This window comes from Falco peregrinus, chromosome 1 (genome assembly GCF_023634155.1).
Source record: "Falco peregrinus isolate bFalPer1 chromosome 1, bFalPer1.pri, whole genome shotgun sequence".
NCBI classification, from domain to species: Eukaryota; Metazoa; Chordata; class Aves; order Falconiformes; family Falconidae; genus Falco; species Falco peregrinus.
This window is the reverse complement of record NC_073721.1, coordinates 11,396,041-11,422,049: the sequence shown is the minus strand read 5'-3', so window position 1 is coordinate 11,422,049 and position 26,009 is coordinate 11,396,041. Positions and strand designations below refer to the sequence as shown.

General features: G+C 37.6%; 1 protein-coding gene across 1 annotated transcript in view; it reads right to left on the bottom strand.

Annotated features, from left to right (window-relative positions):
• Positions 1 to 26,009, bottom strand: part of SH2D4B (SH2 domain containing 4B) — a 73,760-nt gene that overhangs the window by 26,014 nt on the left and 21,737 nt on the right. The window contains exons 4-6 of the mRNA XM_027795554.2: positions 19,276 to 19,420; positions 10,796 to 11,006; positions 8,008 to 8,135 (exon numbers count right to left, since the gene is read on the bottom strand). Of these exons, the coding sequence (XP_027651355.1) occupies positions 8,008 to 8,135; positions 10,796 to 11,006; positions 19,276 to 19,420 (484 nt within the window). The remainder of the gene's footprint in view (positions 1 to 8,007; positions 8,136 to 10,795; positions 11,007 to 19,275; positions 19,421 to 26,009) is intronic.

Genomic DNA, 26,009 nt, shown 5'->3' with positions numbered 1-26,009 from the left:
TTACAGGTAAATATATTAAACTACCACAATGGCTTACTAAATGAAATTATAATTGCTCACTATGTCATACTCTAATAGTAGCACATGGAGAAGAAGACAACCTTGAAGTGTTTTAATTAAAGGGGGCAAGAAGTCTTCAGAATGTAAAGCAATTTGGGTTTCAATAGGAAAATATTTGTTCATTAAGATATTCATAAATTCACCTGCGAGTAAACTCAATGAAAAAGCTGCTGCATATTCTTTACAAATGCAAAGAATCGTCTGGCAGAAACTTGAACGGACTTTTTTTTTTTTTTTTTTAATTTTTGACTAGCAGTGCACTGTATGGGCACTGCACCTGACCCGTTTGTATCCATGAAACCAGTAACACTTCATCAAACTTGTTTCCCTTTTGTGGTCACATGCGCTTTATTATCTCTCATTTTTAGTGTCTACAATACCTGTTTAGAATTGCTGCCTTCTATCTTTAGAACATGCCTAATCTTTAGAATATAGCTTCCAGTTAAAAAGCAGTCAAGAAGGACAATGTATTGTAAAAGAATAAGAAAGCTCATTTCATATTAGCAATTAGCCTATTTACATTAATTATTCAATTGCCTCATTCTACAATTTCCCTGCTGTTCTTTTGTGCTTCCTTTCTCCTTGCAGCATGTTACAGCTCACATTACCTCACTTTGATACTTTGCTCCCTTCCAAGGGGAGCCATGAGTCTAAAACATTTATTTTGTTTGCTAATAACCTGTCTGTGTAGACACTTTGGAGCTGTAATGGCACTAGAAAACCATTCCAAAGCCTGCAAAAGAACTGACAGACTGAAACAATCATTACAAGCTAAGTGAAATGACTTAGAATATGAAGGATTATCTTATTTCTCAGAAAACAGAAAACCACCTCTCATTTCTTAAAGAAGAAGCTGAGAACTGAACAAGAGCTGGTGAAGTATTTGGGCTTTGTCATGTTATGGGTCTTACTTGACTTGAGACTTCCATAATCAAGTACCAGAATCTACCACAGGATCTAAACACTTCCAATACCGTACTATCTTTGAAAATACTACCAGAACGGCCAGTAGATGTTTGATAGGAATATGTTTTGGAAATACAAAAAATAGTGTTCCATCTCACAGCAAGGAAACAGATGGTCATGGCTCTAATAACTATGTGCAAACCCACCCATATAAAGAATATATAGAAAACTGCAAGACAAAGTGGTTCATGTATAGTGCCCCAATAAAATCTGTATGCGTAGGTTGTGAACATTACTGCTTTATAGTTATTTCAAAGTAAAGCAAAATTGCAATATTATTACTATTTAAAGGCCATGGTGCAAAACCAGAGCAAGCCTATCATTAGTCTTTCAAATGCTAGAGACAGATTTTCCAGCCTGACTTGTCTCACTCAGTGTTCAGCAGCCCCTCTACAGAATACTACAGAGGGCTCTCATTCATCCTGCGTAACCACTGTGATATGAGTATCATTCATCTCTGTGTCTGAATTCAACAGTGACGAAAAACACAGGACTATGCAGCCTTGGAAACCCAAGTACTCTTTTTAACTACAGGACAGGTGACAGCAGTGTGTGCCTCCCCATGCAGGCCAACAGTATGCCTCCACCCTCTAAGCTAGGGTTACGTGACCAGAGTGAAATGTGGTGTCCACGCTTCTTCTGTACTTGTTCTTCCTGCCAAGATTCCCGGCAAAGGTAACACTCGTTCCTAACAATGTTTTTGGAGAAGTCCACACAGATTAGGAATGATGGTTAATACTAAATGACTGTGGTATTACTCGTTTCACACAAAACCAAGCAGGTGGCAATAACGACCAGCCTGTGTGGGCCTGGGTATATCCCTGCAGCTGCCACGAGCCACAAAGTCTACAGATACATGAACTGCTGATCACCGACTGTCAGCCCTCTCTTTGAGAACAGGCTGGCAAAGTAGAAAACAGAGGGATCCACCTTTTTGATAAAGAAACTAAGACATAGTCTCTGCTAAAATCTATAATGAACATAATCTTCAATTTTTAATCTTTGCCAGGCAATTGTTCAAAATAAATTTTGATAATCTGTAGCTCTATTTTAAACTCACACTTCCCCTTCTTCATTTTGTTGTAGAAATTGGAGACCCAGAGCTGTCCTGCAACTGTGTGCAAAGTAACAGGTACATTGTAGCAACTTTTGTTTTAGCTGTGTTTATCATGTGAGTCAGGAATTCTCTGATAGCATTCCAGATGTTTCCAATCACAGGATGGTTTAGATACCAAGCTTTGCATACAGTTATTTTTCAATTGTGTCTTTCAAGGCCTATGGAAGACAGTGGAAAAGCTCTCAGTGAATTCAGGAAATTTTTAACAAGATCTTGTATCTTTTTCCCAACAAAATACCCCAACAACAACAATTCTAGAATGTCCCAGACCCCTGGGGCTCAGTTTACTTAAGCAGAGAACCTGTCTGTGCACTTTCTCAACGAAAACTAAAAGCTAGATAACAATAAAGCAGTGAATTAGAAAATAGACTGTTAACATCAAGAAGGCTGTACTTCTGCTGGATTTACACCACTTGCTTTGTATCTTTCTAACATGCATTTATTGAACGACTGGAAGGTTCTTCTTCAAGAGCAGAAGAAGAAGTGTGCTTTTATGTTCAAAACAGCAAACTGTATTCACTGTCAGACATTTTTCCAAACCAAACCACTGCCATTTCTGTGTCCCTTAGAAAATATTACAATACAAACTACATTTTGTAAGATATATTTCCCACAGTTCAGCTATACCAATATGTCTAGCATTGTCGCTGCTGTTCAAGGACTTGAAATCAGTAGACTTTCAGAAATATTGCCTTCAATCCTTTAGTGAGAGCATCTGATTTGCAGAACCATTGCCACTATTTAGTTCTGCTAGATTTTCCTCTTGAAAACAATAGTCACCACCTGAAATTAAACCTTGATCTATAAACATTTACAACATGATCCTGTTCAAAATTAAAATTGCCTTCCCTGGCTCCCCTGACCTCAGGGATTACGCAGCTTCTGCTTCTCTCAGCATTTTTCAATCCATCCTTCAACTTGCTATGATCAGCTTCTTCACAGCTTGCAACTCCCTTAGCCAGTAACTGCACTGCCACCCTGACTTCCCTTGATAAAATAGTTCTCCACAACACAAACCATGCTACTGAAATTACATTTTAAAGGTACCGCCTTTAGGGCAACTACCTCGTGTTTCCAGATCTGTGATATCAGCCTCTGAAACTTTCCTTTCAACCTGAAGGCAAGTAGAGATCTGATAGTGCTACAGTAGATGCTTAGCAAACATGCACACAGCCACCTCATAGACAGGCAATGAATAAATCACTCATTTTGTCATACAGTATTGTACTCACTGTATCTCTGAGAGATGCCCTCTATATCATGAATAAATAACACCAACCATCATAAAACATCAGTTTCAACTAAAGCTAGGGAAATAATTAGAGAACAGCCCATCCTGCAAACAGTTCTCCGATGTTCTGAATGGAAAACAACCAAGTGCAAAACAGAATACGTGAAAGCGAAAAATCTAACATCTGAAGTTTAAAAAAAATAATCAAAAATATCAGAAGTAACAGCTGACAAACCAGTGGGAATGGAAAAAAAACGCTGAAACAGATTTCTAGCGAAAGAGAGAGATTAAAGGAGAAATGAAAGATAGAGCAAAGAAATGGAAATATTACCTGGCTCAGCCACCAGCACCCTTTTGTTAAACACTTACAGGATGAAGAGGCCTCTAGTTTTGTTGCCATATGGAATTCTATTCTCAGTGTCTTATGCTTGCAGTAAACTGAAAACTACAATTTGCCAATGTCTATGATAGTGTTTGGCAAAACTCTTCAACATATACAGGGAAGGCTGGTAACTTTCCCTTTATTTTGCAGGGGTCGCACAGAGGTTTGAAAATTCCAGTTCAAAGCTAAACTTGGCCGAAACAATGGGCACGTCTCCCTTTCTAGCCCTTCTGAGAGACAGACCTCCTACCCTTAACACCAGATTACCTCCCAGCTTTCAAACTGTACCAGCAACTGAGATATTGGCTAAGAATGTTCTGAATTCAGATTTACAAAAATTTTTTTTTTTGTTTCATACATCTTGATACAACACTAGGATGCCCTTGTAAATTAGATTCATCAGCCCATATTCATCAGTTAGCAGATAAGAAATCACATTACAATTATTAACTTCCTGGTTGTCAAAATTATGAGAATAGCCCAGCTTCTAAATTGAAAATGTCCAGCCACCACTCCCACACAGAAGGTGACAGGAAGGCATTCTTTTACCTTTAACTAAATTTAGTTTTCATAGTAAAAAAAAAAAAAATAAAAAAATCAAGGCATATTTCTTTTCACTCAAACTTAAAGCAACTATTAAAGAAACTATTAAATAATACAAAAGAAAAAGCTGTTTTTTGTACAAAAGATATCGACACCTTATATCCGAAGATAAGTCTCAGTGACACCTTAACCACTTGTTCCAATTCTCCTTTAATGTAGCAGTTTGAGAACTGAGCATCATTTCACTGTGGCCACTAAGTGAGCATAAGCCACTTAAAAAAAAGGTTCATTTTTTCCCAATCCAAATGAAGTAAATATCATCTAATTTTATGATTTCTGAAGGGATTAAATATGGTTTTGAATTACAAACAACATTTTAAAATAGATATTTATGTTTTAAAATTTTTTTAACAAACTTTAAAAAATCATCCTATATTGAAGAGGTATATGATCTACTTCTTGGCAGGGATCTACTACAAAAACATAGGAAAAAGAGTAGAATATACATCCAAAAGTCATAATAATATGTAAATGAACATTACATTTTGTATCTTTAACATGATAACTTTTTAAATCAAGAAAACAGTAAAACCTATTCAAAATGAGCTAAAATCATCTGTTAGTGGAGTTCAGGTAATGATAATATCAAAAGGCAAACAGAGACGAAGTCAAAGCTGGTATTTGTTTAAGAAGTAACTTTGCATACAAGGAAGGAAATGCTCAGATTAGAAAAAGACTTCTCCTTACCACAGATTTTACTGCTCCACTTCAAATGAAACATTTTGTAGTGATTCTTCATATGAAGATAAAAGGAAAACTTCAGGTACATTAAGTATGCCCTACATTACCCTGTTTCACATACCATGAAAGTGGCCTAGACAATATATATTTTAAAACAGAATCCAGATCATTTTTGATGATGTAATGTGAGAAATATACCAAATATATGAGGGTAAAGACATTTTTACATTGTTATTTGGACTTCACTATATTATCTAAACACACCTGCCTCCAACCTTCATCTCTGTATAATTAGAAAATACCATATGTCCATACTACAATTTGAAGACAGTGAATTGGCTAATGCTTAACTTCAGTTAAAAAGTTGAAAAACCTGAGAGTCAAAACAGGTAAGAAAAGGTCTATTGACCTCGGCAAAACCATGTAATTCTGTAACTAATATCTACTTTTTCAGTACTGCTGTAATGGATCTCTCAGTGCATTACATTCAAAAAGCCCTTAACATGAGGCAGAATATTATACTCCCATTTAATGGTCTAAAATTGGTATACTAGAAAATACAGAAGTTCCAAGATGTGAAGGACCTGATTATACTTCTTTTGAGAGATGCTTGAAGTTTTAAGAACCTGTCATCATAACACTAGACAACTTTAAAATACTAGGCAGCAGTTATCTACCTATCCAAATGATGATTGTATTATTACCCCATTGGCTCAAGTGATTAGCCTTAATTCTGGGCTCTGCAGAATGGCTGTCACTTGAATGGCCAATTTCTTACGCCAGTCAGATATATTCTGCTGTATTTTCATTCATACACAAAACCCATATATATTGTTCTGGTTCCATGAATACAATACAAAACATGAACACGCAGAAGATCCTAAATAGGCTTATACAACAGAAGTCACAATCTTTATTTTAATAAGAAGTAAACAGAGAACAGAAATAAAGATTACTGGTTGGATCAAAAATCTTCTGGCTGCCTTCCCTTCCCCACCTCCCCCAGCCCAAAACTGGAGGCCAATGCAATGAAGAGGGTTTGGGGTTTTTTCTAGAAAAAAGAAGGAAAAGTATGTCAATGCTTTCCAGTATTTTGCTTTGGGGTTTTTGTTTTTGTTTCGTCAAAGTTTGTCTACATTACAAAATGTAACACAGATGCTATATAACACAACAAAACATTGACTACCACACCTGTAACAACCTGATGTTTAGCTTCCACAGCTCCAGGAGAGTTACAAGGTAGTGGAATTGTTCACTAAGGATTCCGATGAACCTGACCAGAGCTGCAGAAGCTAAAGCAGCTAACCCAGCAACCAGGTACCAAAGCAGCATTCATGTGGATCTCTGCAAAGAAAACCACTGAACTTTGTGCTGGGAATCTATCTTGATTGTCTTTGTCAGGCTCCTTGAGTGGGGGGAGGACAAGCAAGGTACTTTGCACACTTCTATAAATGTTGTTGGATAGTTGCAGTTTCTTAAGATATGTATGGCATGATCGGAGAAACTAAAGAAAGACGATGAATTTCTCAATTCTTGTAGTGATTAACAGACTAAAATAAAAGCCACTGAAGTTTGCAGAAAGACTGCACAAGCGCATTAGCTCAAGCCCAGGTCCTTCTTCACTGAAGGCGTGAATTATGTTCCTAACACGTTCACATCAATAATAACGTCCTAGTCACGTCAATTTATATGGACGTGAACTTCCCACAAGCCGGGAAAACATTTACCATTGGACCACACAGAAAGATCATGGTTGAAAATACTTTTGAAAAATGTCCACAGATGAAATTTTAATCAGTTTGTCTCTCAAAGAAACCACACCAAATGTCTTTTGTAAGAAAACAAAAAAAACCCCTGTCTACATCACTATTCATAAGAAATGGAAGTATGTAGCATTTACAAGCTATTCATGACTGACTTCAGTGTCTTTGGCTAATTAGGCACTGAAAACAGTAGCTTGTTGATGTCTTTTAACACATAAGGATCTGTGTATCACACAAAGAAATCTGCAATACATGAAACACTAAACTTGTTCAGAAATCTTCCTTGCCTGGTTCAGTTTAGAACACCCACACATCTTCATCTTTTACTGAGAGAATCATGAAAACAGGATCAGGGTCAGCTTAGTGCTTTGAACAAAGAAATGTGAGACTCACCAAAGACAGCAATGAAAAATTATTAAGATTTACTTCAAAGTCTTTCCAGTCCCTCAATTATGTCAGCTATTAAGCCAGAATTCTTTTTTTCATGTTTAGGTACCTATGAAAGTAAGATGACTTGCCTGTAAATTTGATATTAAAGATTCAGCTGCATAGAAAATGCTATACAGAGCAAAAGCCTCAGAGACGCTAGGAACTCCAGCAGATATGACAGCAAATTATGGATCTGAACAGGAACTGGTTTGCCCATTTCATGAAAACTGTCTAAAATCATACACTACCAATTCTTTTTGAGAAAGATCAAGACCTTTCTATAATTTTTGTTTGCAGAAGAAAGCAAGCAAGAAAGAATGCTACCCCAGTTTAGAAAGTACAACAGGGATTTAACAGACATGAGTTCACGTCCCTCTTGCGAATCAGGTAAAGCAAAAACTTGAATGTCAGTCACCCACACACCATACCACTAGAGTATTCACCAGTTTATTTTGGAGTCCCCCTCACCCTGTCTTGGTCTCATTCCCCCTGCTTGGCTTGCTATTTTACAGAAAGTATATTTTGGCCAAAATACTCGTGAAAAAAAACCCAACTTTAGTGCTATGGGTCACAAATTAGTCTACTTAATCAGAAAAAAAGAAAACAGGAAAATCACATACTAATGACAGGAATGATGCTAACACCTTGTTTTAACAGGCACTAGGTTTCACAATGCCAGTAGAGGTTCCTTTTTGTGATGAAAGTTGGCAAGATTTATTTCCTGAGTGTATGCTTACAGCTCTATTATACAAGAAATGAAGGATCAGTGTATTACCATGAAACCATTGAGCAATCCTGTTGGTGTTCCTCTCAAACCCAGCACGTCGGGGGATCTGCTCTTCTTTGAACCAGCGAATGATGACATCTCGGGAAAAGGGTCTGGAAGGACGCTCCCAGATGTTACTGCATGGAAAGGCAAGTAATTAGAGAAAAGTCATACAGATAATTAGCAGTGTATGAACACAAGGGACAGTATCTCTTTTCTATATATATTTACAAAATGTACAGCTACAAAATGGTCATTATAACTGCTGTTCAGTATAGCTCACTGAATAATTTTAACCTTTTTAAAAACTGTTAAAAATATTGTTCGTTTTTATGGAAACCAGAATATTTTGATTTCACCTTTGCAATGGAATCTTAAACATTTTCTTAAGCACACAACTTAAACAGAAAAATAATTTACCACAAAAGAGGCAATGGACATTTCAGTTAGCTCTTTTTCCACTTAAATTTTATTCCAGTGTACATATTGACAAGTAAAGGTTTTTTTTGCCTAGAGCATACTACTTTTCACTGGCAAGCAATTCTCAGCTGTATCTCAGGTTGCGTATCCAAACCATTGAGCATGATAGAGGCAGCGTTTTGTTTAGACTCTTATGTCCCCTTTGCATTCTCTACTTGACAGCCTCCCTTACTGTTTCTTCTACTTTCTATGCATTTTAGTGAGTAGGAGGCAAATCAGGTAAAATATGTGGAAAATCTATCCAGCTACCCGAAATAACTACTAAGGATATTATATCAAAAGAATGTATGACTGCATTCCAATTAAGCACACAATCTCACTTTTCCTGAAAACAGTAGTAAAAGGGAGGCTTTATAATGCATTTCTGTATAGTGCCAAATCCCATGGGTTTCTGGGTGCTCAAACTGTTAGCACAAATTACCAGATCTTCATGACTGTATGTGTACCTGTACTATAATTTCACTCATTTGGTGAGATATACATTTCACAGCGTACAGCAGCTGGCTACCTGCTTCTAGCTTTCCCACTCCACCTGCCATACAGCTGCCTGTTAATGCTGTATATTTCTAGACAATGTAACAGAGAACTATTACTAAAATTAGAATGTCAGCTCAGAAGTCACCAAAGAGTGTTAAACTAATTTGTGAGATAATCAAGAACCCACAAAACCAGTCAAGGTTCTGCAATTCAGGACAGCAAGGTGCTCTTTAAAAAGGAATAAAAGCAAAAAGGTACATGCTGTCTGCTTGATGATATGCAACTGAGTCCTCCTTTCAGCTTGCCTTACTATTACTAAAACCAGTGATTGATTCAGTTGATACCAAGTCATGAAGCCCACAGTGAATGTAAGTTATTGTTCAATTGCACGAACCCATGTGAGCAGATCTGACCAACATTCATGATACAATTTGAAGATACAGCCATGAGTGAGGAAAGAAAATGAGAATTCAGTTATAAACACACGTTAAGGAAACCCACCTACATGTGTTCCTTATTTTTGTTTTTTAATATTTTCTATAAAGAAACAAGAAAGCCATTGAATTCCAGGGCTTAACAGTCCGTTCTTGTTTCTTAACTTATTTCTCTCTAATTCAGTTCAGCTTTGAAAAACTTGTCAAATCCATATTTTTGTCTGCCCTAGGCCAAATCTCGAAATTACTGGGTCAGGTTCTACCTATTCACTATTAAAGCAACTTTTATTTTTCTTGATACCTTCACAATCAAGTCATGGACAAAGAGGAGCCTTAAGAGATAAGAAAAATAAATACTGTCTATTTTTTGTAATATAGGTATAGCTTAGAAGCAGGTAAATACTATCGGATATGAGCTGGATAAAGATTAGAATATTTTCCAGCTTTTTTTCAGGTCCTTTTTGAAAAGGATTGCATCTAGCCCCTCCAAATCCTGTAGTAAATCACCTCAGAAGCTCAGAACTGCAGGTCAAACAAAGTTATGGGCTGTATTTTTCAAAATCTGCCACTGTCACTAGTGGTTTTACTACTTCAAATTGAAGAAAAATTCAAGTGGTTTGGAAAAGCAATAAGAGAATTCCTTTCTTTGATAATTTGATTTGATGATAACTTTAAAGATCCTGTGCGCTCTGAGATTGAATTTCTGATTCCTCCTCAAACTAGGAGTTTTGCCTACTGTTATGGGAGAGTTTCTGTGTCTCTGGATTATTTTTTTTTTTCATTTAATACCACCATCCTGCAAGTGTTCACATTGCCTTTATCACCACATGAGGCCAAATTAATGGTATAAGAAATAACCAGGACAAGAGTAGAGTGACTAGTCAATTTTCTAGCACCCATCTGCCAGTTCAGATTCTTTTCCCCTTCTGCAATTCATGGTGCTCCCTAAACAGTCAAAAGATTAATAAACACCAAAGTCACTTGATTTTGCCTGAAAAAAAAACCTTCAACCCCCTGAAACTTAGGAGTATGACAGCTCTCTGCAAAACATTTCAAAGACCCGTTAAGCAGCAGGCAGTTCTAGGCTTGAGGCTTAGACTTGTCTAAGATTTTGTCTATTTGAATTCTCCATATCGCAGCCTTCCATACTGATCTAATACTGATTTTTGAAGGACCCATCCCCCACCATGTGAACTCAAAGAAATCTGTCTGAAAAATAAATGGTGTTTAGTTTAAGTATTCTATCTGTTTTCACCTTTCTTTAAACATTCCTTTTCTGGTTGTAGCAAAAGAGCATGGCACTGAGAATTTCCAGCAACTGAAGAAGAGCTTGTTGAAATGGTGGGGATTGGAGAGAGAGCAATTCAACAGAAAGTTATTTCAAGGTCACTCTGGTACAAACTAACCTGGATGCTGCAGAGAGAGGCAGCAAAGAACTTGCACTATTGCTGTGCAGTTTTATCTCCTGATCATTATTCAGCCTTGTCCCCTGGAACAGATTACTCAGGCCAGCCACTCTTCCCTTCTGGATGGCACGCAAGGATTGTCGTCGGTATTCATCCCGGGCCCTGCGTGCTTTGTGGCTCCTTTCCTCATCTGCAGCTTTGGAGCGGCGCACTGCGGGGGATGAATGGGAAGGGTAGGGAGGAGAGACTTTAGAAATACAAACAGCCATTTACACCTTTCTTTATAGAACAATTACCTTTATTCCTTATATGACCTGATTTTAAGAGCGTTCATATTGCAATGCTCTATCAAAGAGATGGCTAACTGGATGACTTCCCTGATGCTTCAAATACAGGCCCACCAGTAGAATAAGCATGCCAGACTCGAGCTATCAATGATCTGATCACTATTGGCAATAACTGAGCCTCTACATACTGTGATTACATCTGACACTTGCTTTGGCTGTAAGAAGAGAAATTCTGCTTTGGGACATCTTTTCCACTGGCAGTGCACCAAGGTTTATGTTTCAAGAAAGAATGTTAACTATGGCTTAAAATTGCAACTATGCATGTAACAAGAATTGCAAGAGCTACTCCAAAGATTTACAATTATAAAAACTAACATGTAGGCCGCATTTTTTGTTGTTCATGTGGCTTTCTTTCTGAAAGGCCTATGCTATCTTTGTTACAGTACTCAAAGTCAAAGTAGTCTCCACCTTGAAAATTGCAGTCCAAAAATGGTTTCAGTAACAATGAAGAAATTAACAGCCATCGGAAAAGGCACACTGATACTATGGATGGGGTTGTCTCACACTCAAGTCTCTGAAATTGCATATAAAGAACCAGCATCTGTAATGGAAGATTTAATACACACCTATTAATGGCACTGACCAGGGAGTTACATATTTCCATAACCTGAAATGAGACTGCTGCTCTGGCCATTCCAGGTCAGGCATCTTTCATTTAAGGTTTTTTCATTTTGAATCTCTCTTCAAGATGGTATCACTTAAATGCACCAAGAATTGTGCTGCAGTATTTGTTATCTGTCAGCTCTTTTCTGGTGCCTCAAGCCCCATTTTGATGATTTTAATTTTTTTTCAGACACAAATAACTTCAGGCAGGCAAATTATTCCAGTGCAAAACAAACCTTTAACATCCAATGAAGCAAGTATTAAAGCAGCAAGCTATTGCCTCCAGCAGCAATTATCAATCCTGCCATGACTATCCTGGCTTAGATCATACCCAATTCATAAAGTGCGCACACTATTTCTTACACTACTGTGATTGTACCTGTGACTAGGAGTGCATGATACAATACCCGACAGCTGCATTTCATTAGGCTGTTTGCATGCCTCTGGTTTTAACAGTCCTGGTCTAAAGCAAGCAGAAGTATAAATGGATTTGTCTAAATTATGAAAAGGTTTGATGAAATCAAAAAATAAAAGCTCTCAAAGCAAAATGAAACAAAATAAAAACCTCAGGGCAAATGAGGGAAAGAGGAGACCTTTAAACTTAGAGTTATATATTACCATAGGTAGAAAGATATACAGAACTAAAAGCTTATCAAGATAGCACAGTAAACAAGTCATAGACACTTCATATTTATACAACTGGCAGGATTTCAGTTTCACTTAACTACATCCCCTGTAGTTTTAGCTAAACACAGTAACAGACAATTGTACAGCACAGAAAACATGAGTAACAGGCTTCACTATGGATCTTACAGGTCATTAATTTAAAGGGTAGATAATGTCATCTAGATATGCTACTTCAATGGCTCAAATATATTAGTTACAAAATTTCTGTAATTTATCCTTTGTAACGCTACTCCGTAACAGCTGCTTTAAATGCAGACTTCGTGTTTTCAACAACATGAGAGGCAGCAAGGAAGCTGAGTGCAATGCAACTTGGTAAGACCTTTAGAGACGAGCCATTTTTTGTCACAGTCACGGTATACAGAGTGAGGGCAGACTGCCTGGAGCTTCCTGGGATTCTTTTCTACTGTTGTACAGGCTGCCTGGTAACGAGAAAGGCAAGGTAGCTTCGTGCCCCACTTTCTTCAGCAACAGACACTCTTTTCAACAGACGTTCCTACTGCATTTTTGCTAGCTAATAAATTAATACCATCAGAAGCTAGTGACGTGGACTGCATTTTCCCAAACTATCAAATTTTAATATTTCTTATCACAAAACAATGTGAAGAGGTAGCAGAGTTATCAAGTGTTGCATATCAACATTCAGAAAACTTTGAAAGTATGTATGACATGCAGCCTTCCCTTATCCATACATGTATATGTGTTTAAATATATCTATGTATACATTCATACATGTGTATTTGTGTCTGCATGTATGTTGGGATAGGGAAGGCTGCATGCCATAGATATCTAAATGCATGCATATAGATTATATATATATGTATCTATACACACACAAATACATAGGCATCTCTTTAATGTCATAATGTATTTTTATTGAAATTTCCAACTGAGGTATCTGAAGAATTGTATCATTGACATAGGGATGCATAGGGGCTCTTAATCCATTTTTTTCATTACTGGAGTTCTGATTTTCTCTGTATTCTGTTCCTTATAGTTATTCCCAGAACTCTCTTTCTCTTTCCTCTATCTTTAGGAGTAGTCTAGTACAGCTCCTACCATTGATCTGTGTTGCTGTTATCCCGATTTTATTTTAAACCTCTCTGACTGGCCAAGGGACTTTGTGTTGGGTAAATAATCAAAGTCACTGGCACAATAACTGGTTTTGGTGACTGGAAATAGTACTGTGGATAAAGATTCATCCAGTCACTGCAGTCAGAAATCTACACAAAAGTTTTCCACTGCACTCCAGACAAGATGATGTGTGCCACATGAACTGTCCTCCCATACAGACACCTCCCAAAAATTTATCTATCTTGAGAAAGTTACTCAAGGTCTGAAGATAAATCTGGGCATATTTCTGCAGCAGGTTTATTTTACAATAGAATTTAGTGATTATTCATATTTCACTCTGAACCATCTCACTAGAAATAAGAAATTAATGTCTGGATTGAGCCTAGCACAAATATTCTAAGACCAAAGAAGCCACAAATTCTGCGTTACGTGTTGAAGTTCAGGACACATCATAGCCTTTCTCACAATAAGAAAGTAAAAGCAGTCAGGACTTCTAGTAATATCTTAAGTAGGAACAGATTACTTTTCTTGACTGGCTGTCCTTTTACAGTAAACGCACTTCTTGCATGACCCCTGTGCAAAGCATTAAATTCAATAGTCAATATTTTCAGTAGGGGGATTAGATATCTGAATGATGTCTTCCATCCTTAAAACCCCTGGATCACCACCATAGGTCCATGTATCTACCATCAAGAATTACTACAAATAATAGTTTACATTTTCTTCATCTTCTTGTTATATTATGGAATACTGTCAGGACTGACAAGACTGAAAACTGAGGAATTTGATTCATTTGTCAAGCTCACAGGAAATTTATGGTACAGCCAGGTCCTGTAAGTCCATGTCCACTACCAGTTTTTGCTTCAGGTGTTGGTGATAACAACGACAGGAACATCCTTCTTCAGTGCTTGTAAAATTACTTCTGCCCTGGTGGCACTGTAGCTTCTGTAGAAATGCCTGAGCTGTTTACGTAGGTTAGGTGCCAATATGATTACAGCTGCAGTAGAACAGGCCAAAAATGGGTTACCAAACCTTCCTGTAAAATTGGTAAAAACATCCAGACTGAGGTCTGTGCTGTCCTGATTATACGACTCATCGTTACTAGAATTTAATAGTTTAAAGCCATCTTGGATATGTCTACATGCCCTGCAGCGTGAACATACTCTAACAACAAAGAAGAAACCCAAAAGCTTGTGTACGCAATAGCTTTTATGATCCTATAGGTCACAGTTTAAGTTTGCCTTGTTTTCCTTGAACAGTTTATGAGAATCTATTATTCCCCTATGCTAACCTAAGTTGTCTTTTGAGTGAAAATGCAAGATTGCCTTTTGTATTTTCACTTAGGATTGGGAAAATCCTATTAGCAGTCCTGGCAAAGTTCTAATACCATGTCTTTTTATATAGATGAGGATTAATTCATGCTGTGCTGCAGCTGAACTTGATCACATAATTTGTGAAGGACTAGGAACTCTCCGTTTTGTATAATCTATTTTGTGCTTTGAAGAGCTGAGTTACAGTCAGAACTATGTGAAAGCAGAAAAAAAATAAATCAGTTATGAATATGCATCTTCATTTTTAAATTATTTTGTTTCAGCTTTATCCTTGTTAATAATTCCTGGAAGCTCATTTATGAGCAATTCAAAACAACTACTTAATAGATAAAACTCAATCTTCAGATTTTCTGAGTGCGCATACAAGTCACACAGGGTTTTTCCCTTTCCTAATTGGAAAATAACTTCCCACAAATACTCTGCAATATGGCTCCAGTTCACCAATCTTCTTATCTGAAAGCATGTGAATAATCCTGTCCCTATTCAACAACACACTCTAAGACCTATTGAAGTTCAGCAAGCAACATACTTAAGGCTGAACACTTGCTTAGTTAATACATAGCTGAACTGGGGACTACTCGCTTTAAAAATCAGCATTTTATCAAATGCTCCTGCCAGTAAACTCACTCACTTGAATTTCTGCAGAAGATAAGCAACAAACATACATAAATTCCTTTAAAATTCAGACAAAAATAAATTCACAGACATAGTTTGTAGAAGAACAGAAAGATACAATATAAAAGACACTGCAATGAGGCAGCCTGCTTCCAACAGAGACCAAAACTGAGTGCTTAGGGAAAGACATAAGAATAGATCAAGTTACTCAACTCTGTTTAGATTTTTGCTGGAATAATTTTTGTCTGGAGATGAGTACAGCTGGTAAGATGGTATCTGAGCACTTCAGTGCTTGATGCAGTTTTCAGGGGTTTGTAAGTGTACTAACAGAATGCCTTTTGCAGTATTCAATCAGGTGAATATTTATGCTACAGTTCTCTCACAGATTGTTTACTGAATACTCTAGAAACCTACAAATTGGAACAGCCCACAGAAAGGTCCAAACCTGATGAGAATATACATATTCCTCTCTCCAGGCTTTGCCTCAGTTGCCACTTCTCAGTTTCAAAGAAGAGCTTTGAACAGCAGACTCTTCGAATCAGTCCTTTCCACTATTCATCTTCTCATTTGCCAGCTGATACACTGCTCCCCACACTAACTCCCAACTGCCCGCTAAAATACCCCAACATATATCCATTACATGAAATCAAAGTGTATAATTGCTCTCACATCTTTTTTCCTTTTAGTACTGATTTCTCAAGTTATTCTACATTCATCACTTTGTATATTAAAACCCACTAAAATTTCAATTAATGCAGTGATTCTATGGGCTTTTACTGTTATTTGGCACAATCAGGCAAACAGCAGAAGCAAACTGAACTGAACAACAGAAACTAATATTAGTAACACTTTGCTTATTGCCTTGGCAATAAACAGCTGAGCGATAATGTGATGAGGAGAGATGAATCCTCATCACATTCTAAATTCCATCTACTAAATAAATTAGTAGTGTCATCAATATCATTGCTTCATTTGCTCTCCACAATAGCTGCTCTAGCACTCCTGTTCCTCTTCAGTACTGACCCCCCAGCACTGTTGAATCTGAAGGGCTGACTTCAAGGAGGTAAGACACACAGGAGCCTGGCCTTGTTCCTAATGGGCAATATGGTTTCCATTGCAGGTGTGTAGAGACAAAAGATGTTAATATTACATCTGCTTGTAATTCTGTTATGAATTCATGCATTTATTTATTGCTTAGAAAAGATGACAAGCGGATGGCTTTGCCCAACTTCACTGAATTTCCTCTCAGCATCCCGAAGGAGTATTTGAAGATAAAATGAAGGATTACCATAAAAAGGAAAAAAAAAAATCTGGAACTGAAATAAAAAGTGAGAAGTCTGGTGAACTTGAGGTATTAGTTCACTCCACAGCAACTCAGATGCTCCCACTTCCAAATATTTGTTATTGCCTGTCTGCTGGCGGTTCTGCCTTCTGCAGCAAAGTAAAGGAAACAGATGATGTTAACGCTCCTCAGGAAGCTCAATGCAAAGTCTGATGGCATAGTCTAAACCAGCCAGGAACTGGTTTCAGATAAGGCACTAAACACTGCATCTTCATATCTTAAGTTGTCACACCCATTTGCTAATGGAACACAGTTCTAAGCCCTCAAACCAACTGGGAAAAATTGAGACACTGAGATAAGCGTAAGAGGATAAACAAGGATGTGATACACTCCAGTCATTAGTCTGCAGTTAGTTTAATGCTGTATCAATTACTGATAACAGCATAAATTCTTGCAGCACAGAATTCATAGTAGGCTGCAAAACCCAGCTGTGGTGCCACCAGCCAAAGGTGCTGAGCTTTCGTTTGGCCACGGCAGCACTACTATTGGCGATCAGGCTAGATAGCTTGAAATTACATGAGCTGCAGTCATTTTGACCCCAAGCAGACAAGTCTACAGGTATTGAGGCACACAGACTGAAGGTGATAGAGTCCTTCAGAGCATACAGAATACTCCAAAGGTTACACAGGAAAAAATACGGGTGGTAGATTATACCCATGAGCATATGATGCGGCTGAAAGTGCTTTCACAGATCGAGGGTGCCATTGCAGAAACCATGGCCAAAACCTTCCCCAGCTCATTCCTTTCCTCTCTGCCTTCTCCCGTAATTCCTCTATTGCATTTCTGATATCTGTCCCTGTACAACCAGCATTGCTTGAGAAAACAGACAAAAATTTAAAACCTCAGTTACCTCTTTAATGTAATAGTAAGGAAATGATAACTGGGTTTAGTAATGTTTATAGGATTTTGTTTTATTGCCTATTTCACTGTAAAGATAGGCTGGGTGTTGTTCAATTTTTAATTTTTTATAACACAGTTGAAAAAGTATTTTCTTTACTTATATACCATCAAAGAAATGCTAAAGTACATAATACCATACTCTACACTTGCTTGCCAGCTGATGCTAATTTTCTACAAAACTAAATGGTTATTTTTACCCCAACTCATTCTGCTTCTAAACACCCAAAATACAGAAAGCTACAGTTTTCCTTTCTGAATAAACATACAGCTGGATTTAGATAATTCTCCAGGAAATAATTATCTTCTCTTTATTGACAGTGTAATATACAGAGGTTTTATTGATCAAAAATGAGAGTAGCCTGCTACGAGCTTGGAAAATGGCACCAGTGTATCTTATATAGATTTAATTCATGTTGTACAGAATGATTCACTATCACATCAATTCCAGGTAATAGGCCTTCAGTAATTAGTCCTCAGGAACTCCTGAAATGATGACTAAAACCATAAAATAAACTCACCGCATATTTTGAAACATTTATTTTACTTGTCAGGAAACAAGTAACACTACAGCAATATTTTTTTTCCTACTTCATGAGGTATTTTGTGCAACACATACTAACAGCTCCCTAAAACTACATTTTTAGTATTCGTTGCTTAATCTTTGTGTTACACCTAATTACTACAATAACCCCATATGAGCTAAAACTTTCCAACCATTAAATTTCTCTTTTTGCAGAGTAATCAAATCAGTACAGATGTGGGAAATAAAAAAAACATTCTTTCCCCAACAAAAATGCATAATTCTTATAGCAAAATTATTTTCTACTTCTAAAGCCAGCTATACAATAGACTCCAGATGGAATAGATGTACATTTTACTCACAATAACCTATTAAGTCTTATTACTCATAATGTGGGCCTTCACTTACCTACAGTATGTATGTATACATATATAAAGTAATATATTTGTTCTGTTCCTTATAGGCTTTTAAAAATTGCTAATGTATTTTGAAATTAATCACAATGATATTAACAAAGAATTTCAGGCTGGCTACAAAGGAACAGTACCCATAGAGTGAGATCATCATCATGAGGATTTTTTTTCAGGGCAACAAGCTAAGCATTATTTACTGTAATCTTTTGAAATTAAGTGAGTTTCAGTGCTGATATCGTAGCTTGATCCCGTTACCATATGGAAGCAATTAAAATACAGGTGAAGACAGATTTTACCTTTTCAGAGATAGCTGAGGACAAGCTGTCAAAATAACTGTGTCCAGAGCTATTGTTACTAAGCCAAAACATCTAAATAATTACATTAAACAAAAATTAATTCTTTCGGTCACTGTATGTGAAAAATTTTCTATAAGGCATTGACATGGATTCTTCTTCAGAAAGAAATGTGAAAATGGTAAACTCATGGTAACTTCTGTTTGTAAGGTCAAGCTGGTAATTTTCTGCAAAATAATACAGTATTTTGCATTGCTCTAGGTAGAAGAGATTTTCAGCAATACCTTTTTCCATTCTACAAGTGTCCTTTTATTTGCTTTCAGATATCCATTAATCCTGTGAAGGTAATTTTACTCACACTGTTCTTCCCACTCCTGGTCATCATCGCTGTGTTGACTATGCTGCTGAGCTTGCTTAAGGCTTAGATACAACTCCTTTGCTCGGATTTCTTCCTGTTGCCTTATTTGTTCTTCACCCTTTTGTCTTTCCTCTTCTTCTCTTTTCTAGGCAAATAAAGAGTACAACAGAGGTGATTAGAGAAAAATAATGTGCCAAAAGTTCGGACAGTTGCTTCCTCCCACAGAATAGCTACATTTCCTTGGACAAATCACTGTCTCTTCTAACTTTGGGTTCCTCACGTATCACATCAGCCATAATAGAAGTTTCCTACCTCCTAGGAATTTCTGAAGAAGGTGTGTTTTGAGATGCACTGGTATCATGGGAATAAGGAACATGAAGTATTTAAGACCTGAAACCTATATAGAAAACATGTTTTATCAGGTGGCACGCAAGCCTGTGCTATTCTACAATCCATAAGCAGTGCTCATCTTAAGTCCACATGTACTCCCACGGGAGAGATCACTCTCACTCAAGCAGTAAACACACCATCCACCGAATCTGTAGAATTCAGTAACTGATTTACTGGTGTTCTTAGTTTAGCAACTGTCACCATGTATCGTCATAACCAAGAAAGAGAAGAACATTTTCAAAATATCAAGACCATTGCACTCTGGAAGAAAAACCACATCCTTCAGCACACACCAGTCACTTTGCAAAACTTGGCTAAAAATACAAAAGTTTCCTGCCAAGACGACCTTAAAGGAGATGAAAATCTGATAAAGATTGCCTCTGCAGCTGGCCTTCCACATACTATCAATAACAACGGAGCTTGATTAGTGCAGAAACAGGTGTCTGTACCTGATTGCTGATAAATTTTCCCAAATTCCTTAGGTAGCAAAGAAACAGATTTAGTTCACTGTTTAATCGAACCCAAATAACCTACAAAACCAAACCTCATGAAGCTTTATTTATATTATCAAAATAACTTGAATTATTAATAAGATTTTTTTTATTTAATTTTATAATCGAACCAACACTATACCCTTTTGCGTAACAATCTTACAGATAATAATTTTACTGTCAGTCACTGAGTATAATCACCCTAAACATCTAACCTATTTACCAAACCTAAACTATAAGTGAGGCCCAAAGTAGATTGTGTGTTGTTGCAAAATCAAATTTCTAGGGTGAAGCAACTGCCATCCAGTTGAGTAAAACCTGGTGAAACTCTGCTTTTTACATTGGGAGGTCTGGGGGACATAATTCTGTCTTCCTTAAATAACTTTTGTTTACTAAATGTCAAAAAAGGGATTTCATGAGTTTTGCACTTTCCTAACTTTGCTCCCTTTTGGAGGGATTTTAATGTTTCATTGTAATGGGAGCAGTAATAGTTGAGCACAGGGAAAAACAAAAACACAAAACCCACCAAACCCATAACCAAAAAAACCCATTATTACTTTAAACTGGAAAACATTTTCTGAAATGCACCAAGACATTCTATCAATCAGCTGAGATGACATATTTTAGCAAATGTTTCTTAGTTACAGACTTTGTACTGGTAATATTTTCTTTTTCTTACGATACGGTATGATGTAAAGTCTGAAAATTATGTTCAGATGGGATTGCTCCTGCTCTCAAAGGGCAGACACACTTAGCTTTCTTTTTATTATATCGTATGATATATCGTATAATTCCACTATGAACTTTGTGGAAGGGCATATTTTGTAAGTTTGAAAACAAGCTTTCATGACAGCAGGATTCACAACTTGACCAAAACAATCCATGTTCTATTTTAGTAAGTACTGCAAATATGAGTGAGAGATTTAAAAAATGGGGTCAAAATATCACTTCTGTTACTAAGCTTTCATGCCGTTGCTCATAATCCTGCAAAAAGTAACTTGCATAACATTTTTTTTTTATTCTACTGATATGAAAGTTCACACTATGTTTAAATGTTTGTTACAATTCAGCCTCTTTGCAGGCTGAAAGGGGCTGAACTACCCAAAAGCAATATTAATTCAATAAAAGTGTATATAAATTGATTAACACTTCCCTGCAACAAATTATATTTTATAATACATTAGAAAAGTATTAATTCGAAGGTTGTTTGTCCTATCTTAACATCTGCCAGGCCAGAAGTATCAAAAGCAATCCAAATATATGAATGTCCAAACAATGTGTTTTAATGCCTCAAAGAGGGACTCATGCAAGTTTTCCCAGTGGTGAAACAGGTGTCTGGAATGTCTGTGTGGGAAACAGAAACAAACTTTTGTCTACCCTGGGGAAGGAAAGGCACTTTTTTCTCTCCTCTCTCCACCGCAGTTCTCTCTAGCTCTGCAGAAGTTTTCTGGTTTTAACCAGACATCTGGAATTAAAGGATGACAACGCCAATTCTTTTCAGAAGACAGCTTTCCAAGAGAAACAACATTGCTGTTCGCAACCTCTACAAGCTCAGCGAGGGCCAGAAGCAGCAGAAGGAATCAGGACTGTTTGGGTGTTCTGGTCATGGAGCACACGACGACATGTTTAAGGAAGAATGACAAAAAGACTGAAAAGAAGCAAGCAATTTAGCAGTGAAAAGCAACACCATCTTCAGAGTGGGAACATGGAAGAAATGCAAAACTCTATCCTCTGAAAGCAATCAACCACTTTTTCGTCTCCCTAAGTAACATAAATCAACATTTCTCCGTTTAGCATGGCTGAGCTCCACCAGGTAACACCAGCAGAGGACCTGTCTTCTTGATAATACAACAATTCAAAAGACCTGAAATATTGAGCATTAATACTGATGTATCTGAGCAGTGAATAATGGTTCCATAACACACATGATGAGCAGCACATTAGGCTGGTCTTATTATTTATAAGAAATAAAAGCCTAGTATTGTTCTTCAGTCAGTTTTAAGGCTAGTATCTTTGAATACTGCTAACATCATCCTCTCACTGTTATCCCCCAAGTCCTAAAAATATTAGTTGAGCAGACAGTTCATTATTTTTGAAAAGTCAATGCTTTTAGGAAGCACTAATTTCAAAGCCCAGCAGCTTCTTCAGAACAAACAAACAACAAAAAATCTTTTTAAATACCCCGTAGAATTAGGGATTCCATACTTCAGTTGCTAGTAAATGGCTCTATTCGCCTCTTGGAAAAAGTATGCAATCAGCTGTTCCTTATTCTTACAAGGAGAATATTTATTCACTTGGTTTCACTACCTAAAAAAATCCAATATATCTAGGCTATCTTTTCAGAAAGATGTACAGACACCCGAGTAATCCTGGGTTATCACAATGGTTTCTATTTAACGTTTCAAAACACAAGGTTAGCTTAATGGGGGTGGGGAGGGGGGATCAATTTCACAGCAGTTTCCCTGAATCATACGAGTTTTGCCACAAATCTGTTTTGGGTTTTTTTTGATGTAGGTATTGTTGAACCTACATCAAAGATGTAGGTAAAAAATGAAAGTGTCCAAAAAAACCCCAACCAAAACCCAAAAACTAGAATTCAGGTACAGTTTCACTTCTTAATGGAAAGCAGTAATGCCTACTAAGAAATGTCTACCTTTTTGTGTGTGTGTGTGTGAAGGAGATTTATGTCAAAGAAGAGACAACAACAAACTTAACGCTGACACCTGATTCTGAATTCACAACACTTTTTCCTATCATTTTCCTTTTTAAAGGAAAAACATTTTTTAATCCTATTTATTTAAATTAGCACATAGATGCATGTGTAAGTATATTGGTACAACTCCTTACAGATGTGTGTGAGGAGAAACAACCCGTGCTAGAATGATGCAGGAAAGAAGAGTCATCCTTTTGTCAAGTATGACTAAAAAGCATAATTTGCATTTAAGATGACCAACTGAACTGTTCCCATTTACTCCACTGGAAGACTACAGCAACCAGTTTCTCTGCTTCCCCTGCCCCGTGAATGCAATCCTGCGCATTAGAGCTGAGAGCCAAGAGCTGCAGTAACCTACAAACATCACTTCCAGCCTGACAGTAGAGAGACACTGCACTGTGTCCTGTGACCCTTTCAGCCTTTCCAGAATAATTAGGAAGGTGACAAGTGAGTACATGGTTGCAAATTGCCATCAAATACCAACGTGCTGCAATAATTCAGGCTGGCAATTCAATAGGCAGCAGTAATCCTCTCCAGCTTTAACTCCACTGGAGAATTTAAACATGCTAAATGATCTTATCTGGCCTCTGGCAGTTGAGCATTATACCACAAACTTGTTACTTATTACTGTAAATGTGTGCCTCGCAACGTTTGATAGCTTTACTACAACCAGCTCTAAATAATATTTAATATTAGCCATGGTTAACTTTGCATGTTTCAGTCAAGTGCTGATGAGGGGAGATTAGGTCAACATTTGGGTTTTGCTGCTGAAAGATTTAGAAAATACACTGAGGAAAAGCCAAAATACAGCAGTTGTTTATTTACAGTGGAAAACTGAGCTTCTGGCTGGCATGGCTCTTGGGGTCTCTCTGGGGAGTGCTGTGGGATGTAGGGCAGCAGCATGACAGCCATCCTGCTCAGGGCAAAACCTGAAAGACATATTTGCTACAACAATCCTCTCCAAAGCAAAGGATGCCTGGGATTCCCTCAAAGCTTCAGGCTGGCAGGAGGTGACCTTGGCAGCCCTGAAAGCTGCAGCTAGTCGGCTGTATTACACCTGCTGTGAATCTCCTGAGCCGCCTCAGCAATCACCCCCGAGCCAGGGCAGGTATTCAGGCTACCTGCCCCAGAGCTGAGAGGACAGCTTGTCTTCAGACTGGAGCCCCTAGGACTCCCTGCTCTGAAGAAGGGAATCTGGAAATCCCAAGGTTCCCAGCCTCCAGGGCAGCCTGCTCTCAGCAAGGCTGGCACAGGAGGCTGAATTCAGAGATCAGAGTTCTCCACAAATCCACCTGACAGTTTCCAACAGAGCTGTGAGTATCAGCAGAAATATGCCCAGCTCCTTCCCAACGTTTTTCTGAGAAAATTCTCTCTTTTGCATCAAAAAAGAAACTGTTTGCAGAGAGATTTTTAATTCTCTGCTGCCAGTGTCTCAAAAGGAACACAGGGTTTGCATCACTTCACTGCTCATGTATTTGCACAGAGACAAATGTACGGAATTCGGTCATGCTATACATAGAACAAGTTATGTTTCAGTCATGGATTGCCCCAGGACATGCTACTCACACACGGCTCCTTTAGGGGGTAACAATACAGTCTGGTTCACAAAGACCCTCTTTTAGATCAGACAGAAAACAGAACTAAGGACTATTCCTGACTGGGAGAGATCTGAGACTTACGGCGTGTGCTGGGCAGACCCTGCTTGGGTAACTTGCCATAGATCCAGTGACAATCTACTAAAATTTTGTCTCTGGATCTTAGGGCCTCTTCACAGCTTGAATTCCTGATATGTAAACTATCATTAGCGGCTCAGATTTTCCCATTTATCCATGGAGAAGATCAGAGCTTTGCTAGTTTTTACCAGCAATCCAGAATAAAGACAGCAGCTTCAGCAGCGCAACCATTACTGATATCACTGGGGAAAAGATTTTTCTTAAAATTAATATTGCAGTTCCTCACAAGCAGGATAGAAAAATCTGAAGGCCTGATTCCCAGCAGAAACTAACAGCTGCCTCGCTTCCAACATTATTCAAGAGACAACTGCATAGAGAAAAAATTTCTGAACTGTGTTAGCACAAAAGAAAACAAAATGATGTATTACCGAATTATTCTAATTGCGATTGAATGAACCCAACTGAGGCATTTTCAGAATGAACTGGGTGCCAAACTCCAGCAAGAAGCTGTTGTCATATTCCTGGATTCTAAATAAGCTGTCCTTTGGAAAGAGTTCAGCGTTTTTTTGGCACCGCAAAGCACAGAGCTGAACTTACAGCTTATTTGCACTTAAAGATAACAGGCCCACTCAAGTGTTTGATGTTTACTTGGAGACAAGAGGGGGTTTTTTTTAGATCAGGACAGAATGCTTGCTGTTACATCATAAGAAGCCCACGGTACTGTAGATGGTGACGGCGACATTTTACTGCATCCCTAAACTCTGTACCTGGCAGCAGTTATCTGAAGCATCAGGTCCACAGCACTTTTGGACACCGTAAAGCACTCAGACATGTGCTGAAAAGACACCTAAGTCAATAGGACTGAGGCACGTTCGTTCTATTAAGCATAAACTGTCCTTATTAGAGATCTCCTGAACTGAAGCACTCATTATTCTGTTCTTCTCTGAAGGCTGATTCTAAACCTGTCGTCTTTGATGAGAATGGAAACAGCTAGGACATAGAAATTCTTGGATCCAGACTTTAAAAAAAGCTCATCTCACTCACCACAATCCCAACTGCAAGTAAAGGTCATGAACTTGCATTTTAAAAAAATAATTTTTATAGATATATATATATATATATGAAGGAAATGAAAATGCACTCTGACTCTCTTGTTGCCTATCAAGAGAATAAGCATTATTTCTCCTTAAGTGCCACTCTCATTAAAATGCCTACTAAATACTTTTTGATGCATGAAGAAAAACAATACCCACAAAGTTTATATGCAGCTTTTGGTTATCACACGTTTCATCTCCGAAGGAATTTTTAAAAAGCAATCTAGCTTCACTTTCAACTGTGCTTATATTACTGAATTTGGCAGTATCTGATGTTGTCATACAGATAGTACTTTACTGTCAATATTCTCTGGCTTTATGCAGACCACATGAAAAGCGAGCTCAGAGAGTACCTCTCTCTAATTTCTAAATG